The 17576-nt window shown below is 40.8% G+C and overlaps 1 protein-coding gene across 7 annotated transcripts in view; it reads right to left on the reverse strand.

Moving 5' to 3' along the window:
- Window positions 1-17576, reverse strand: part of SPATA13 (spermatogenesis associated 13) — a 148390-nt gene that overhangs the window by 16322 nt on the left and 114492 nt on the right. For 4 of the 7 annotated variants that reach the window (XM_054058601.1, XM_054058607.1, XM_054058628.1 and 1 more), the window contains exons 3-4: window positions 13749-14111; window positions 10728-10872 (exon numbers count right to left, since the gene is read on the reverse strand). In XM_054058601.1, the coding sequence (XP_053914576.1) occupies window positions 10728-10872; window positions 13749-14111 (508 nt within the window). Of the gene's footprint in view, window positions 1-2402; window positions 2697-10727; window positions 10873-13748; window positions 14112-16217; window positions 16431-17576 lie in introns of those variants that run through there. The other 3 variants (XM_054058647.1, XM_054058636.1, XM_054058656.1) reach the window with 3 other exon arrangements.

A 17576-nucleotide genomic window follows, 5' to 3' on the forward strand; every position in this document is an offset into this window, starting at 1 on the left:
AGCTGTTTGCTTCATCATTTTTATGATTCCTCAAAAAAAACAATGCAAGAGGAATCACTGAGAAGTTGCCTTTTTTTTGTCACAAATATAACAATAACAGCAGAAGCAGAGGGCAGCAAGGCTCCAGGGAAAACCGCTTTTCCGCCACTGAAAACTTTTTACTCTTCTTGAGAATCTTCTCATTTAGCAGCTGGTGAAACTGAGACATTCACCTTTTTGTGTGTGAAAAACAGAACAACCACCATTATTTATTTGATTTTTTACCCAGAGGAAATCTCCAATGACCTGAGTCAGAAGGGACGTCTCAGTGCCATCTCCCACACGGCAGAGGAGAGAGCTGACGTGGGCTCCCGGCACTCAGCAGGTTCACTGTCAGTGCTGGGCTTGGTGCTATCACATCATTACATCCCCTGCAGAGATATCACGACTGGATGTCTCTGTGCCCACTCACCTGTGAGAGGGATGCGCAACCCTGTTCTGAGCTGCCCGCCAGCACGGAGAGGCTCGCTGGGCAGCCCACAGGGACTCCAATGGACAGGGAGTCTGGGCCGAGCACAGTGTAATTGCCCAAGAAAAAACTTGTTCTCATTACCCCAATCACTAAAAAATTCTTGGTTTGACAACTGGACATTTTCTGAGCAGAGGCAGCTTTTTAAAGATACAGAGGCCAGAACTAAGATGAGCTTCATCTCATTATTATATTACACAGCCACATAAACTAAGAGAAATGTCATTTAAGGGGCTGTCACTCTGCACATGTAAATGAAAGTCCAAAACCCATTCGGGGCTGGATGGTAGATCCTTTCGGCAATTATCTCTCTGCTGGCAGATCAACAGGACTGGGGACTGATGGAACCAAGTCACACTGACTGACACACTGCTTAGTGCTAGACTCATTCAGAGTTGGTTTGCCTTTGAAAGCCAGATGTAATACTCAGTCTGATCAGGGGATGAAGAAATAATCAAGAAGCCTTCATGACCAGTGCTTGAGTCTGCTCTTTGGTGCTTATTAATTTCTCCCTAAAGATTTATCCCATGGCAGGCCCAAGCTGTGAATACCTAGAGAGTCTGAAGAGTCCACAGTGCTCACAAACCCAATTAAAAAAAAAAGGTAAAAAAATGAAAAAAGAAAAAAAACCAAAATGGGCTGCTAGCACCGAACTCCTTTTCTAATGGTTACAGTGTCCCATGCAGCCTGCAGGGCATCTCTCTCCCACCTGAGCACCTGGGAAGGAACCTTGAATTGTAGTTATTGAACCTGCTGCTTCCACCTAGCAGCAAGGCCAGGAAGCAGGGCCCTGGCCCTGCCTCTTCTCTGCCCTGCTTCAAGCCTGGGTACCACCTGCCTGCTGAGCTCTGAGGTCCAGATGCGTGACAGCCACAAAGAGATGACTCCTGGCTTTACTCCACACACCTACACAACTAAGAGGCACGCCACTGCCGATTCATTATTTACCTAATAGGGAAAAATACTTCAACCGCCTCCTTATGGACGCTCATACCAACACTAGCATCTTTGGTCATTTGCGTACTGATTTGTAAGAGAGATCAAATCTGATTACTGCACAGATTCACCAAAAAAAAAATCTTGAAAAATTTTTCTTTTCTTTAGAAGTGGAAAAATAGGCCATAGTCTTGATGTAATAAAACATGGATATTTGACTATTTTCTACTACTCCCCAGCATCTTAAATATACACTTATGTTAATGGTATAATCTGCCTAACCAGCGAAGATGCAGAATCCCTATCTAGAGAAACAAGATCTTTTTCCCTGCAGACTCGTAAATCTGAGCACTGATAAACTTTTAAAATACATCTCATGAAATTTACAACTGCTTTATTTAAAAAAAGCATATAAATATTTCATTAAATCAATTTTTAGCTTATAAAGTAACACCCCAAAAAATTAATCCCAGTGATCCTTTATGCATCTCCACTGTACCATCAGTACTGCCTGTTGGTTTGTTCCAGGAACAACAGCACATCAAAATAACCTAATTCATTTGGCTACAGATAAAAAATGGATACAATTTTGAGACCAAGAGCTGTTCATTTTACTGTAGCAAACCAACAAGCTTACATTGTCTTCATAGTTAGAATGAAGCAAAAATCAGTCCCTTGCACTCTGCATCTATTCCTCTATTGTTTACAGACAGAAACATCAGAGGTAGGAGTGGGCTTTCCTGATCACACCAATGGGGTACAAAAACTTAAGAAAACAGCCTGGGACTGATTCTAATCTCCCAGCAGCTCTGTCACCAGTGTAAGGCTGCAAACTCCCATGGATGACATGGCACAAGTGTAATCAGCATCAGGCCCCCTGACTGCCACAGTTTATAAGTTCAATTTAAAAACGCTGTAAAAAATAGCACAAGAGAAAGCATGTTCTACTCACACGTACCCATCTGAAGGCTCTCCAGGCTCCAAAACCGTGCCATTCCTCCCCTGGCTACCATGCTGCCATCAGACTTGACCCCAGGGTATCAACTAACAGGTGATGCTTGGTCCCAAAGGGCTGGTGGAGGATCACAGACGGCTCTGAGCTACCGACGGTGCAGAGAAACAGCCTGGTCACTGCCTTCAGCTCTGAGCCCTGCCTCTGAGGCCAAGTGTGGCTGGGAACTGCCAGCAGTGCGCACTCAGCCTGGCTGCCGCGAGCTCACAGCTTGCTGACATCATGGGGTGCCCTTAGGGAGGAAGTTCCAGAAATGAAACAAAAACCTGGCTGCTTGGCCCCAGCCGCGCTGTGCTTGCAGCTGCCTGTGCTGCCCAGAATGCTCCCAAAGTGCCTGAAAGTCTCAAACGCAGCAATCTAAGGAGTACATTTGTTTTTCATTAAAGCAGCTTAGCGCAATTTCAATCTATATTCAAAGGACTGCAATTCAAAGAGAAAGACTATTTGGATGGGAGCTGGGAGTTCCTAATATTACAACACTGTTCGGAGTATCGGTCAATCTTTGTTACACTAAACCGGTTAAAATTCCAGTAGAGGTAAACAATGCAGGTATTTTTTGCACGGCTATTAAAACTTCTTTTGCTTCAAAAGCAAATGCTATATCATTATTTAGAGCACAAGCAACCAAAGTGTTAAGGCAGCAGCAGATTGCTCCCAGAAAAAGAGGGGAGGGCAGAGACATTTCCTCAAACTACAAACTTCATTCAGCTGCTCCAGAATGAAGCAGAAAAACACCCAAATAGTCCAGCTTTCACTTGGGCTGACCCAGCCAGAGCACATTCATTCACCACGGGCCAGCATTTACCACCTTTATATCTGTGTTGTTCTGCAGAGAATCTGTATCAGTCCATGCACTGGAAGTAAAGGCAGGAGCTGCTCCCACGAGCAGAGTGCAAAGCCTGCTGCAACCTGCACTTGTACACAGCACTACATTGACAGTTTGGAAAGCTCCATAATCTTTATGGCTCATTTTTTACCTGCAAACTGTGTTGCTCAGCTGAGCCTATTCTTTAACTGGGGACTGCCTCTACCCAGGGATGTGTTCGCAAAACCCTTGAGGCATTTCTGCACACAGCAACCTCTCAACACCCACTGAAATCACATGGTTTCCCCTAGAGCTGCCTCAGATAGAGAAGGAAAGGGCAAACATCGCCCTGTAATACTAATGCCATCTTCCCACAAAAAATCCAGACTGTAACTCGCAGTAGATTGACAGGAATTCTCTTTTGAATCCCCAAACATACCTATTATTTCTTGCAGCAAGAACACTTGCTGGACAGCACAGTAAAAACAAGATACTACATATTATAAGATGTTTATACACAGCCCCACACATTTTTCTCAGCACAAATTACTAAAAAATGAACCCAGCAAACAGAAGCAACACTGAAGTGCTGATGATCCCAGGACCTGCAAATGAAGGCTCCAGGCTTCTAATCAGCCAGAGCAGAATCTGTGATGCAAAATTCCTAATCCACAGGGGAAATACAGATGAACTGCCAAATGAAAACCATATCAAACCCCACACAGTCCTTGTAGAAGACACATTAAAAAACACCTCTGAGAAAAACAGTCATTTGGTTTGATTTTTTGCAGAAAAGAACGGACCGTGTGCTTGTGCCCAAAGACTAACCCAGTACCATCATGGGGTGCCGCCAGAGAGGGGAATCTGTCCTCTCTCCTCTGCACGGGCATGCCTAACAACTGTGCAGCCACAAACTGAACCACTACAGAAGTACTCATTTGGGGTGAGCTGCTGGCGAGTTCGTTTCCTCGCTGCATCAGCCAGAGACAGGAGGAGGCACAGGCTGTCTTTTGTAGTGGCAGTGCACAGTGACCATGTCCAAATGGACGCTGACCTGGCTTACCCACTGCGCAGGCTGGGGGTAGAAAATACGCAAAATACTAAAACTAAAAGCTAGCTTACCCACCTCAAGAAAATCCAGTTCTAGATACCCCTCTGGTATCACAGGACCCTCCACCCTAGGGCAAACCAAAGGTCCTGCCACCTACCCTCAGCAGCTGGTAGCAGATGCCCAGAGTGGAACATAAAAATAGATGGGGCATGGAATGGCATATTTCTGTTGTACTTTTTAAAATTCTAGCTATCTGCAGATCAGATTCAAATTCCTCCTGGGGCAGAAGTGATGTCTTTGTGTTTAATGGAGTAAATTTTTCAAAACACTGTGAATTTCTGCAAGCTTTTAGGATGTGAAAGACCATGCACAGCAATTAATTACATAGTTTAATTTTACAGAGAGTGAAAACTATCTTTAATTTTGAACTTGCTATCTGGTGATTGCATTTGGTGTCCTTTAGTTCTTACATTACTGGAAACAATAACTATTATCTGTTCATTTCTCCTATGCCAATCAGACTCGTTCCTCTATTGTTCTGTTTTCCAAGTAGTAGAGCGCTAGCTGCGTTAATCATTCCTCACACAGAGAAAACGGGTAGGTTTTCTTCTCCTCTTGCCTTTCTCTGTATTGTCCTCTGTAAAAAAATGCCTTTTGAGGTGGAAAGAAACAAGCAGATGCCCCACCACCACCACACCAGTGGCACAATCAGGCTTTCTGTTTTGTTCTCTATTCCCTTCCTACAAATTCCTGCTCTTCTGTTTACTGTTTTGACTGTTACTATGCACTGAACTGACACTTTAGTTATCTGCTAGGGTTGCAAGATCTCTTCCCGAATGGCAATGTCCCGCTCAGAGTCCATTCTTCTGCAAGCATACCAGGCTTGTGCTCCTCCATGTGCACTCCCTTGCCTTTACCAACACCGAATTCCCCTGCTGCCAGCACAGTGTGCTGTGTCTTGGTATTGTGAAATCCTTCCACAACTCTGTTGAAGCAGCTTGTGCTTTTACTACCCTGAATAATTTAGCACACAAGCAAGAATATTTTCATTCTATACCTCCTTTCCCACATTATTTGTGAAGACACTGAACATCTGACACCAGTTGTGACCTCTCTCCTTAAAAAAGTTGACCACTTGTTAAAGCATGGGAGGATCTTCCCTCTTAATCCTGGACTCTATTAAGAGACACTTCAAAGAGATCTCGTCAAAGGTCCCTTTGAAGATTCAATTAAATTATACCTGGTCATATCCTCATTGATGTTTTCCAGGAAACCTAATCCATTTGTGAGCCACAACTTTCTTCTACATAGGGCACACGGACTCTTTCTTTATCATAAAAGTCAACTGACCTGTTGATGTTATAGCTTCTAAGACCTAAACCCATTCTTCATATATTTTAGGTACTGTTACAGCAGTCTTGCTGGTCTACTGCTCACTGGATCCATCCTGATAGTTCTTTATATATGGTTATTCCATTGCTGCCTTCTTCCTTGTACTGAGGCAAATTTGAGGAACAGATTCCATGCTGAGGCAGTGGCTCAGCAATTTCATTCTTAAATCCCTTTAGAAATCTCAGTTCTAGCGATCTGTTACTATTCATTTAGTTTTCTAAAACATTTACTGGCATTTTGTTGGTTTTTTTTTTCTTTTCCCTTGCGTTTAATGACAGAACTCTTTTCCAGTGTTTCCAAATTCTGTTTTGACAGGTGACATGAATTTGCACTAAGCATCTAATATGCTGTCCCAGAACACTCTCTGTTCTGCCTGCAAGCATTCAGCACCTTTGTCTGTTCCTTTAAATTCCTTTGTTAGATAAATGACTTCTCACTTTTCCTTACTTTCTCCATTTTAAATTAAAACACATGCTATACTGGATTTTTTTACTCTCTTCAGCCCTGCAAGGATATTGGCAAATAGTGCATTATGGATGCAGAAGGTGAGATTCATTATATGTCTGCATTTAATCAATGAACAGCACCCTAAATTATCTATTTCTTCCAGTCAAGGTCACCTAGCTCAGCTTAGAAATCTGTAAAGTTAGATGAGATGCATCCCACTCTTACAGAGTAGCTCTTATGTATGATCCTGCACACACCTTAGGAATGGTTCAAGAACTATTTTCCTTTCTGCAGGTCTCCTGATTACTGGCACTGAGCAATACACCTAAAACCAAAGAAATGTGCCCCATTACAATGCTTATCTCACATGACAGCAACTTCAGTCTCCTTTTTTTGACTGTGCTTGCTGCCCTTGAAACTTCACTAGTTTCCTTGGTTTGTCACATATACTATTGTCATTCTGGTGATCTCAGGTAGCTCATAATTTAACTCCATCACTGTACTTTTTCCTGTTAAGTATGGCATTTCATCCATTAATCCTATGGCACTTAATGATACAGTCAGTTTGTTTATCTGATTTGGCTTACAGATTTTTTTAATACATTACAGACCCTCTTTCACTCCTACAACCTTTTCTGCTATTGCTGTACAGCTTGTGCAATGGTGACATGCCAGTTACACTCCACTGGTTATCCTCCTTCGAACAAGTCTCTGACATATGCCATCTAGCTTCTTTAAAAAGATGTTTATTTCTCCATCCTACTTTTTAAACTTTCACTATCATTGGCAGGGTGGCCTGTTTTACTAAATCCTTTTCAAAGAACATTTGTCCAACTATTTCTGACTATTTTTTGCTTGATTTTCTGTGCCCTGCTTTGAGGATGAGTGATCACTGACATCGTCTGTAAAGGATGCACTATCCTATACTGTGTATTTCACCTTGCCAGCATTCCCCTAATTCTTTGTTTAGAAACTACTCCATAATCTCTTGATTTGCATGTCAGCAGCCTCCTTTTATTTTGGTGGAGAAAACAGAGGGTGTCTTTAATTTAAAATGTTCCTTGGTTCATAAATAATCTGAAACTTCCTTTTTTTAATACAACTTTCTGCATGAATGTGCCTGGAGGCAAAAAGGCCTCTCTGTCTGACACCAAGCATGGTGCTGGCAGCACTTTGGACAATTTTGCCACTAGACTCCTGGTTTTCTAGCTTCTACCGGACAATTTCGATTCTGCCTCCAGCACTTGCCTCCCGTCCATCACCATTGCAACATCAGACATATTCCACCCACCTCCTGGTAATCACAAATACGGTACTTGGTATAGTAATCCGTGAATTTGCATTTCCTACCTATCATCCTACTTATATCTCACTCTCTCGGGGTGGGGAGCAAGGACAGGGTAGCAAGCAGGGAACTGTTTTCTCTTGAGGAGTGATTAATAACTTCTGTTTGTTCACTTCCATAGTCAATAACCTATTTGGGGTGGGGTTTTCATTCGATAAGTGACAGGGATGGAGAACCTGAAAATCTCCTTTCCCAAACACCCAGTTCCTGAGCTGCACACAGACTGAAACCTAATTGACTACCCAATCCTGATGAACTGAGAAAAGCTGGACAGTAGCTTAACATTATAGTCAAAGAGCCAGGACAGGATACTACCTGAATTAAATCTAAATGCCAGAATTCACATTTGAATGAACCATCTAAATCAGCAGGTATTGGTCACAATTAAAACAGCTGAGAGAGCAATCCACCTCATCCAAAGGTAGTTTCTACTTTTTAACCTTCATTGACTGCAATGGCTAGGTTCTCAATTGTCTAAATGTAGATACTTAGCACCATTTTAAGTATTTTGGATATCCTGCTGACCTCCAGATGTCACTGAAGAATGGAATAAGTCTCCCATAGGTCCTTTGTCATATCTGCCAGCTGCAGGCAGATGCTCAGGTACCCCACACAGCACCGGACCACATGGGGCAGGTAAATGAACCAAGTCCTGTAACGGGTACCCTGTTACACTGCCTGTAACGGGTGTTCTAATATTGAACTCTTATGTAGTTCGTACATTAAGACTAAATTTAGGTGCCTGAAACTTGAACTGAATCTCACCCCACCTACTCAAAGCTCAGCCTATCTAAAGGAGTTCACCAATTAATTTAGTCAAATACAAGTCCCACACCACAATATGCAAAAGAGATGGGTTTGTTTTTAACATATTTAAAAGAATTGCTCTAATGTGATAAACAGGGAACCTCTTCAATATAATTTAAAACTTGTGATCCTTTAAGCACAAGAGTAGCGATGTAAGTCTCAACACAACCTTCCTATATGTGTTGGCTGGTTGTTACTCTGTCTCCTACATTATGATGATTTTCTGTCTTGTAACAGCCATTTTTTCTAAAAATATACACTTCCGTTTCTATCTCCCACTCTTATAAAAGTAGACATTCAATGTATTAGGCTTTAGCAAGTAACTAAAATAAGATACCACTGGTTTTCGGTACTTAGGTTTACAATTTCCTTCTATAATAAAGGGCTTTTGTGCTATCAAATTTCACTGTACATGAGCAAACAAAAAACTCTCACATGTTCAAAGACAAGGAAATGCCTTGTGAATTTAAGAGAAAGAGGAAAGAGATCAGAATATGTGACCTGAGTTACTTTATTATTTTCTGCTGAGGCTACTTAACAGATCTTTGCAACTGCTTGCAAACTTAAAAGTCCATGATACTCCCCACTTGCCTTCAGGGTATTGATTTCAGCAGCTTTTTCTGCTCAACTTCTATGTTTATTGTAATGAGTCATAAAAGTCACAGCTAGCATAATCAATTTTTCTTTGGCTTCATTGTCTTGAAAAGAGGCAGAAATCTTGCATTGTGTATTTGTCATCCTGATGCTTATGTTCAGGAGATGAGTTACTCAAAAGCTAAATACTTGGAAAGGTAGTACTCTCAGTCTAGGTAACCAATATTATTTCATGTGGTTTCCAAACATGAAATGGAAAGGGTAACTAAAAACAGATAAAGAATTCCGACTTTGTGATATTCAAAGAGTCTCTTTTTAGCAAAACTAGCTCATGGCAAATCTATTATTCTGTGAGTGGCCCTCCTTGATTCAGGGACTGAGATACCATGAAATCTCAGCAAGGGTCACAGCATTAGATGTCTAATTTACCTCAATATCTAATCTGGATCATTAAGTGTACTGAGATACATACAGCAAGAACACATGCCAGACATGGGTTTTAAAGTAGTTCCCAATATTTTGCTACAATATAAATGAAAAGGAAAATACCAATATAGTGTATATATAATATATCTCATCGCTATAGTTCCTTAGAGAGCACCTTGTGAAGAAAATTGGCATGCTCTATTGAGGGTATTGGAAAAAGTAGTTTCAACATGTTCTTATATAAATTAATTTGTAGTTGAGGAATTTTTCTGTGCAGAATTTGGACATCAAGGCAAGGCTGGATAAGGCTTTGAGCAACCTGATCTAGTGGAAACTGTTTCTGACCATGGCAGTGGGGCTAGAACTAGGTGTTATTTAAGGTCTCTTCCAACCCAAACCATTCTATGATTCTACGATTGCAGCTAAAACTTAGCTTAGAATCATAAAAGCCAAGTACTGACCAATAAATTTTAATAAATATTGAAAATGCTATTTGTCAAGTTTTGTATTTCAGTCATGGCAAGCCCTGTTCCAGACACATTACTCATTCTCTCCACACAGAGGCAGAGTGAAGGTACACAGTAGTGTTTTGCTCACTATTAACAGTGAAGGATATATAAAGTGACAATTTCGCTTTTATTTCCAATGCTTACTAGTGAAACATGTATAACTGTTCAGATTATGCTCACAGAGGTCTGAAAGAACAGAAATTATATTAACCCGGCTTCTTCTAGTCCCACCTGCCAAGGAATGTTCCACTAATACTAGATATGACTTTTCTATTAACTCAAGACAGCATTGCATGCTAATAGTAAACAATTACAGCAAAACATAGGGCACATCAGGGAGTCTGATACAGGGTAATGCCGCCAAAAAGGCAATCTTTTCCAAGAACCTGCCCATAACGTACCAGAACCCTGGCTGAGCTACACACCCCACTACGTAAGCAACTGCAACTGTAAACAGTTCTCTGGAACAAGCTGCCTAATTATTGAAGACTTGCCTATCTAGGTAGTCACACTGAACGCATGGCAAACAGAAAATTAAAAATACATGTGTGGTGTGGCTACAGTTCAGGTATGAACTCGAGCATATCAGACCTTACTTTCTTCATATTCTATGATTATCTCGAGGCAAGTATGTGAATAGAGAGTGGAAAATACCGGAGTGTAAGTGGTACAGAGGAATAAACCATAGCAAAGTCAAACAGTAAATGTGAAAAGCAAGTTTTATGTGAACACAGCAGCTACTAATGAGAAATTCACAAAACAAAGCACTTAGCTGGTACTACTTTGTCACTGAGTTGGTTTGCAACCCTTTGTGTTCCACACCATAATCGACTTCCTGACCAAGCTGGTGTATAAAGCTGAGACCTAGAAAATGAAAAAGAATTTCCCATCTTACCATTAGATGTTCTCATCTGTCGTCTTCGTCCAACCCGGTCCAGGCCGATGGGGGTACTTTGTGAAAAGGTGAGTGGCCGGAACCTGGCTGAAACAGCTTTGTAAGGGGGCACCTGGTGTGCTGGGACAGGTGGCCGTGTTACAGGCTACAGAGAAAACAGGAAAATCCAGTATTAGCAAAGCTACCAGCAAGTCCAACTGAGCAAAACTCAGATATGAAGCAAGGTTTCTTCAGATACTCCAGCTAATTACAGGGGCAGTAAAATCCCCTACTTTAAAGTGACTTTGTTAAATACTGCATACCACAGTGCAGAAAATATTTTATGATGTTACAGTTCTTTGTTACATTAAAAACTCCTTAGCCTCCTATAATGATCAGACACGCTCTGTAATTTTCACCTTGCAATACTCTGTGCCCAAATGCTTTGGGATCCAAGTGCTTTGAGAATAGCCTGTGCAATGCTGGCTAGTGCTGTGAAAACACATCCGAAGAGAAACCCAAAGCTAAAGAATGACAAGAAATGATACAGCTGGAAGCTGTGTTCATTTCCTAGGATATTTGCTTTCTTCAAATAAATTTATTGCTTGTAATTAAAACATGCCTATTTTACAACACAAAAAATAATTGTCTAAGTGATCCTCAGCCCTGAAGTTCCCAGGAGTCTCATTAAAAAGTGGTAATATTAGTTTTACTTGTAATTTCACCTAGAAGCCACTGTCTTTAGTTAAGTCATTAATTTGCTTAACTACGATTAGAGAACTGTTCTATTTCCAAATTAAGTCTAATTTTATGTCACCCATGAACAACTCCACATTAGCCAGGCTGAATGACCCTGCGTATATATTCAACATTAAACAGCCAGACCTCAGCATGTGAACTTAAGAGAAACTCATCTTTACATCTTATCTTTCAGTTGTCAATGTTCATAGGCCCTTCCGTCCTTCCGTCAAGTAACCTAAAAGACCAGGGTTGGTTTTTTAATGATCTCTTGACACAGTATTATGAAACCAATGATTTAGTACTGTTTGAAAACATTTTCTCACCCCTTAGCTGCTGGACCAAACCAAAACATAATAAAGAAGGAATTAATATTACACTTTTCAAATATTCTCATGGGGTTTTGAAGCTTTTAAGAAAAAAAATCAGCAAGGTGGAGATCAGTCTTTGAGGGCCCCACAAAAATTACTTCTGGCACAGGTATTCCTGCTTCGTTAGTTCTTTTTTGCATCCAAGCCACAAATATACTTTCTAATATGTCTGCTGAAAAACTCTGTGTGTATTGAAAATTATTTAACTACAGCCCAATCTTTAAACCTTATTTCTTCACTGCTTTAGCAATAAATCAGGATCCAACCACTGAATAACAACACAAAGAGTAAGCCCAATATATTGCACCAAATAGCTAGGAGCAGTAATGTCAATCACTATATGCAAACTGCATCTAGCAACAAAAGCTATTTCTGGGCAATTAAAATGTCCAAACCCCTTCCCTGCACAGACAAGGATGTGCTGTTGTTACTCAATGGTAGGCCTGGAAAGGCCACTTGGATGAAAAGTAAGTTCCTTTTGGGAATGTTCCGCATTTTTGGTCTTGACCAAAAAACAGTGATCCAGCAAGGTGTTTTTTTAATCCCAGCCATATTTACAGCAGCATCAGAGCATGGAAAAAGTCGACTCAGGTGGCCATGTTGATGCACATTCCTTCATCAATAAACTGATGCAAGCAAGGTTTCAAAAAGATAAATTTGTTTTCAGCACTAAATGAAGGGCTTGGAGAGCATTAAATCACTTCTGCAGCACAGTAAGTATTCTTTGGGTTGCTGATACTCAGTACTGCTGAAATCCATCTACCACACTAAGATGGCCTAGAATTTATAACAATAACTTTGCTCTTTTTTCCCTCCAAGCTAAGTAGTAATAAGATTAATTTTAAAATATCCCAGCTATATAGGGATTTGAAATTATGGTGTTTGCCTGAGTAAAATATTAATTGGCTTCAGTTGGAGTTCTGCTGTTACAGACTTCAAGATGCATTCTTTCATCAGGGAATTATTAAGAAAAAATGCGCCATTTACAATAGCAATCTTTATGTTAAAAATTGCTTTTCACAGGAGACTGAAAATCCTGCTGCCTGATCAGTGCAATATTACAAAAGCCTGAGCTTCCAAAGCTCTGTAACCAACTGCAAGATGGGGCCGCTGCTACCATCAGAACAGTAAGTTCCCCTACATATTGTACCTGCTCAGGGCTACCACCAAGAAAAAAGGAGCTATTTTTATCTTTCAGAAGTTTTTTATTTCTCAGTCTGTTACCTAAGCCAGCAGAGTTGGCAAATAAGTATATAGGCACTGCTCAAGTGTTAATGGACCCACTCACTATTTTCTTACAGGCTTCCTATGTTCCATCCGGTCAATTTAGTAGTACACAAACAGAGTCGGGGTTTTTTTCATATTCACAGTTTTCTCAGAGTCTTCCTTCATTTCATTAATTCCTTGATTAATTACCAAGTTTCTACAGCAACTTCCTTATTAGTTTTAGGTATTGTTGCTATGCTAACACCAAGATTTTGAATACCACAGCTACTACCACACGTTTTAAACAGGCCTGCTTTTGAGGAATTTGAAATGGCCAATAAAAACTGTGTAACTATCATATTGTCTGTAGTCCTCTGTTCCTCAAGCCTTTAAGGTCACTAAACACACAGCAGTATTACACACAAAGCAATGCTTATACACCAATAAAAGACATAACAACCATTCCAAGGTAGAAATAAGGTTAATCTACAATATGGAAAAGATTATCCCAAAGCAGTGTATCAGTTTTATTTCATGCTGTTTTGTTTTTTTAACAAGACGACAAAGTAATTAGTGACCAGGAAAGCAGAACTGTAAGTACACGATGTCAGCTTGACAAAAGGGAAGGAAGAGAAGGAAGCATCCATTCTATTTTCTAGGCTGAAGATAAAGACAAGGAAGTGAAAGGGTCTTTTGCAGTTTGCAGAGAGCACATCTCTTATCTTACTTGTGTCAGCAGACCTTCTATCTCTTCTGCCGGACCGCTTCCATAGAAATTGACCCCACCTATTACGGAGATGGGTCTTCTTTTTCGCCCTCTGTGGCAGCCTACTGTATTGCTCTGGATCACAGACCCGATGGAAGCCAGTCCTGCCTGATTTTCTCCATCCGTACAGTCAGCCTTCTGAGACTCCACCGCAACTGCATCTTCTGGTATAGAGAAACTTCTGATCGACATTTGGCCATAGTCTGAGAGAGGTCTGGGCCGAGATCTTTTTCCAGAGCCCCATCTCCTAGGTGTGACCTTTTGTGTGTCTGCTTTTTCTTCATCCTGGGATGGGGACCTCTTCCAGTGGTCATCAGAAACAACCTTTTTAAATGTGAACAAGTCAAATAAGCCACAGAATTTTCTGACAGTTAATCATTCGTGAGTTTTTCATATGGCAGATCAACTTAACATTGCTAAAAAGAAAGAGATACCATAAATTTCTTATGAGAAATGCAACTGACAATTCAGGAAGAGAGTAACTTTGCAAAGGAAAGATAGGGCGATGCTGAGTAAGGTTAACACCCAAACATCAGCACCTCTTAGGCAAACAAGACTAATAACACTAAAATCTTACCTATTACCTCAGCAGTACAGACAGGCCCTATCTTAAACACGGAATTCACTGAACGATGTCTCGAAAGACAGCTTTGGCGCTCACAGGACTTGTTCCTTGTGCACAAGTAGGATGTTACACGCAATACCCGTGAAAATAATACAACCAATATGCTGTGTTTCTGGACTTTTTACCAAGGCCTGTAGTGACAGGACAAGAGGCAACAATTTTAAAACTGAAAGAAGGTAGCTTTAGATTAGACAGGAAGAATTTTATAATGAGAGTGGTGAGGCAGTCAAACACGTTGACCAGAGAAGTTGCTGATACCCCATCACTGGAAGTGTTCAAGGTCAGGTTGGATGGGTCTTTGAGAGAGGGTCTGTGGCAGGGTAGGTTGGACTAGATGAACTTTAAAGGTCCTTCCCAACTCAAACCATTCTGTGGTTCTACGATATTCATCTGCTTTACCTCTGTCCAGTGATGAAAATAAACAATAAGACTGCAGTCTGACTGCTTGCTGATCCCATGCAGTTGTAAGCTGATACCAAAACACGCACTCGCACTCCCTCCTACCACTCACTCCCACACCCCCACTTGGTTCAGATCTAGAGATTGTACAGCCATGTGCAAACTGTGTGAGCGCGCTCACGCAGTTTGGAACAGAGAAGCTAATTTTCTGTATGCTCCGGGAGGTTACAGTCATATGGACTAGGACCAGAAACACATTTTAATATGAATACAGGGAAAACTGCTGTTTTTTGAAAGGAAGCTTGGAAAATAATCATGTTGTTCCTATTTAACAGCACATCTGGCTCACAGGGTTTAATGCCTACAGGTATCATAATTGCACTTGTACTACAAGTTTGGAAATAAAATAACTTCAACTGAAATACTTGTTAAAGGGAACATTTTTAAGGATCTCAATGCATTTGGAATAATAGTGCTGTAAATTTTTCTAGCAAAACTCCTGCGGGTTTTGAGAAAAAATAATGCACATAAAATTTTGTATTCACTTTTCCCTCGAAACAGAGAAAGGAAGACAGGTATTTCTGGGCTGGGTGTCAGCTTGCATGAATGCCTGTTGGCATGAAAGACAAGCTCCAAAGCACTGCTGAGCAAGTGAATCCTGCCCCAAGTTTTCACACAAATTATGAACTAACGCTGACTTCTTTTTTTGTAAAAAAAATCAGCCTACTTCTTTACTAGGGTATCTTTAGACTACTCAAGTGCACTTCTGACAATGTGCAATGCTAATAAGCATTCCAAAAAAAGAGACATGGTCTTGTCTGACTCCGGTTACATTTTGCTAATCTGTTTCAGACCAGATTTCAGGTATTGTATATTCAAAGCATCCACGAAGCCCAGAATCATCCTTTTACAATGATGATTGTGAAAGAGTACTTAATTTCTGTCACTTTCTTCTCCATCTACTGTTTCCAACAAGGCCAGTACAACTCCAATACGCCTTTTTTAGAAGGCTATCTGATACAGTAGGCAGATTTCACTTTTTATTAGAAGGACAGCTTAAGATAAATTTCACTATATGAAAGCACTATAGCTAGCAGGCGAGTTACTAGACAGTGAAAAATGATCAATGTCATGCATTGTCCTACATTCAATTATTCCACTTACAGCATGAAATTTATTCCAAATATAGCACTTGCATAAATTCTGACTTTTGTGGAATCACATGTCATTCAAGCATGCTTCAGCTTCTCTACAGATTTTATCTCAGGACCAGTTTTAATAGTAAAAGTGATTGAATAGAAAGTGCACCCTGGCTGGTGCACCAACACAGTTTCAGTGAAGCAGTCCCTTAAACCAGCCCCTCCGAGGTCAGTGCAACAGAATTGCAGGTTAAAAAAGGTTCTTACCTCAGAATCAGACACAGGTAAAGGGTCTCCACATATGCAGTGACTGAGAAAGGAGCTCACGAGAGTCATGCCTTTGTTTTGCAAAGACTTGTCAGTAAGAGCTACAAATGTGAGCACACTCTCTGTGTAACCAGTCAGGCAAAGTCCATCCCACGATCCTGTACTTTTAGACTGAGGGAAGGACACGTCACATGTCATCTCCTAATCTGCTTTTTAAACCCTTATCTTAACCAATAACATTTTGCAAAGAGAGGACTGCTCTCCTTCTGCAGCACTCCACCTACAGTAGTGATCCCAATGAGAGTGAGATTAAACTCTGCTGTGCAATAAACAATGCTGAAGGACGTGTATTTTTAGGATTACATATATAAACTGTATTGAAGGAAAGAGAAAACGTAATCCCCTCATAGCAAAAATCAGAGGAAACCAGACTGATATGCTTAAATGACCTTCTCTTGATTAATCTCTTTCAAGTGAAATCAGGTTTCTGTTCTACAAGTATTAGTGGTAACATCTATAGACACGAGTAGAGAAATACATGGCACTTCATGTAGGATGACAATCAAAATGTCATGCACTGGCTCATGCACTGTAAGCGTTGGCAAAAAAATTCAAGGAACTTCAGGATTGCTGAGAACTAAAGGTGTAAGCTGAATTCACATTGGATTTTCTGAAATTCACACCTGTTAGTGTAGCAGTGGCACAAGATCACCAACACTAGCAACCAAGATTATTCATCTTGTCTTTTAGGCTGCATCCTAGGTTACGTTTCTTCTGACAGCAAACACTACTTCCTTACACTCATGCAAATTAATTAATTTTTATCTGGACAGCTAATTCCTACTACAGCATATCAGTTAAACTGTTGTATTTTCCTTGTCTCTGACAGCATTATATCTACAAATACAACCATACAAAATGAACATTTACTTTGATCCAGGCTACACTTTTATTTGATGTTTTTCCCACGCAACATGTCATTCTTCAGGGGCAATTCAGCTCCAGATCCCCATATCTAAATTCTGATGTCTGCCATGCAAGTGTCTGTGAGGTAGATGTTAAACCTCTCATCAGAGCCTGTAAAAAGTCTCATGTGAGATTCTGTTGCCTACACATATGCATGCAGTGCTGTTTCAAATGTCCAAAGGGATCTAAAATATCTCCACGCACAAACATGCATGCATCGTGCAAATATGACATGGGACATATGGGAAGACTAGGCCACCCAGATGCAGCCCCTGGACTTGATGGGGTACCAGTCAGGGCACCTCCAGCAGTGCTGGGTGTTTATGTTCAGGCAATCACCTTGTACTCCCAAACGAGAGTGTCAGCCAAGCCTAAAAAGCACTATGGGAAGGA

This window comes from Cuculus canorus, chromosome 1, assembly GCF_017976375.1.
Source record: "Cuculus canorus isolate bCucCan1 chromosome 1, bCucCan1.pri, whole genome shotgun sequence".
NCBI lineage: Eukaryota > Metazoa > Chordata > Aves > Cuculiformes > Cuculidae > Cuculus > Cuculus canorus.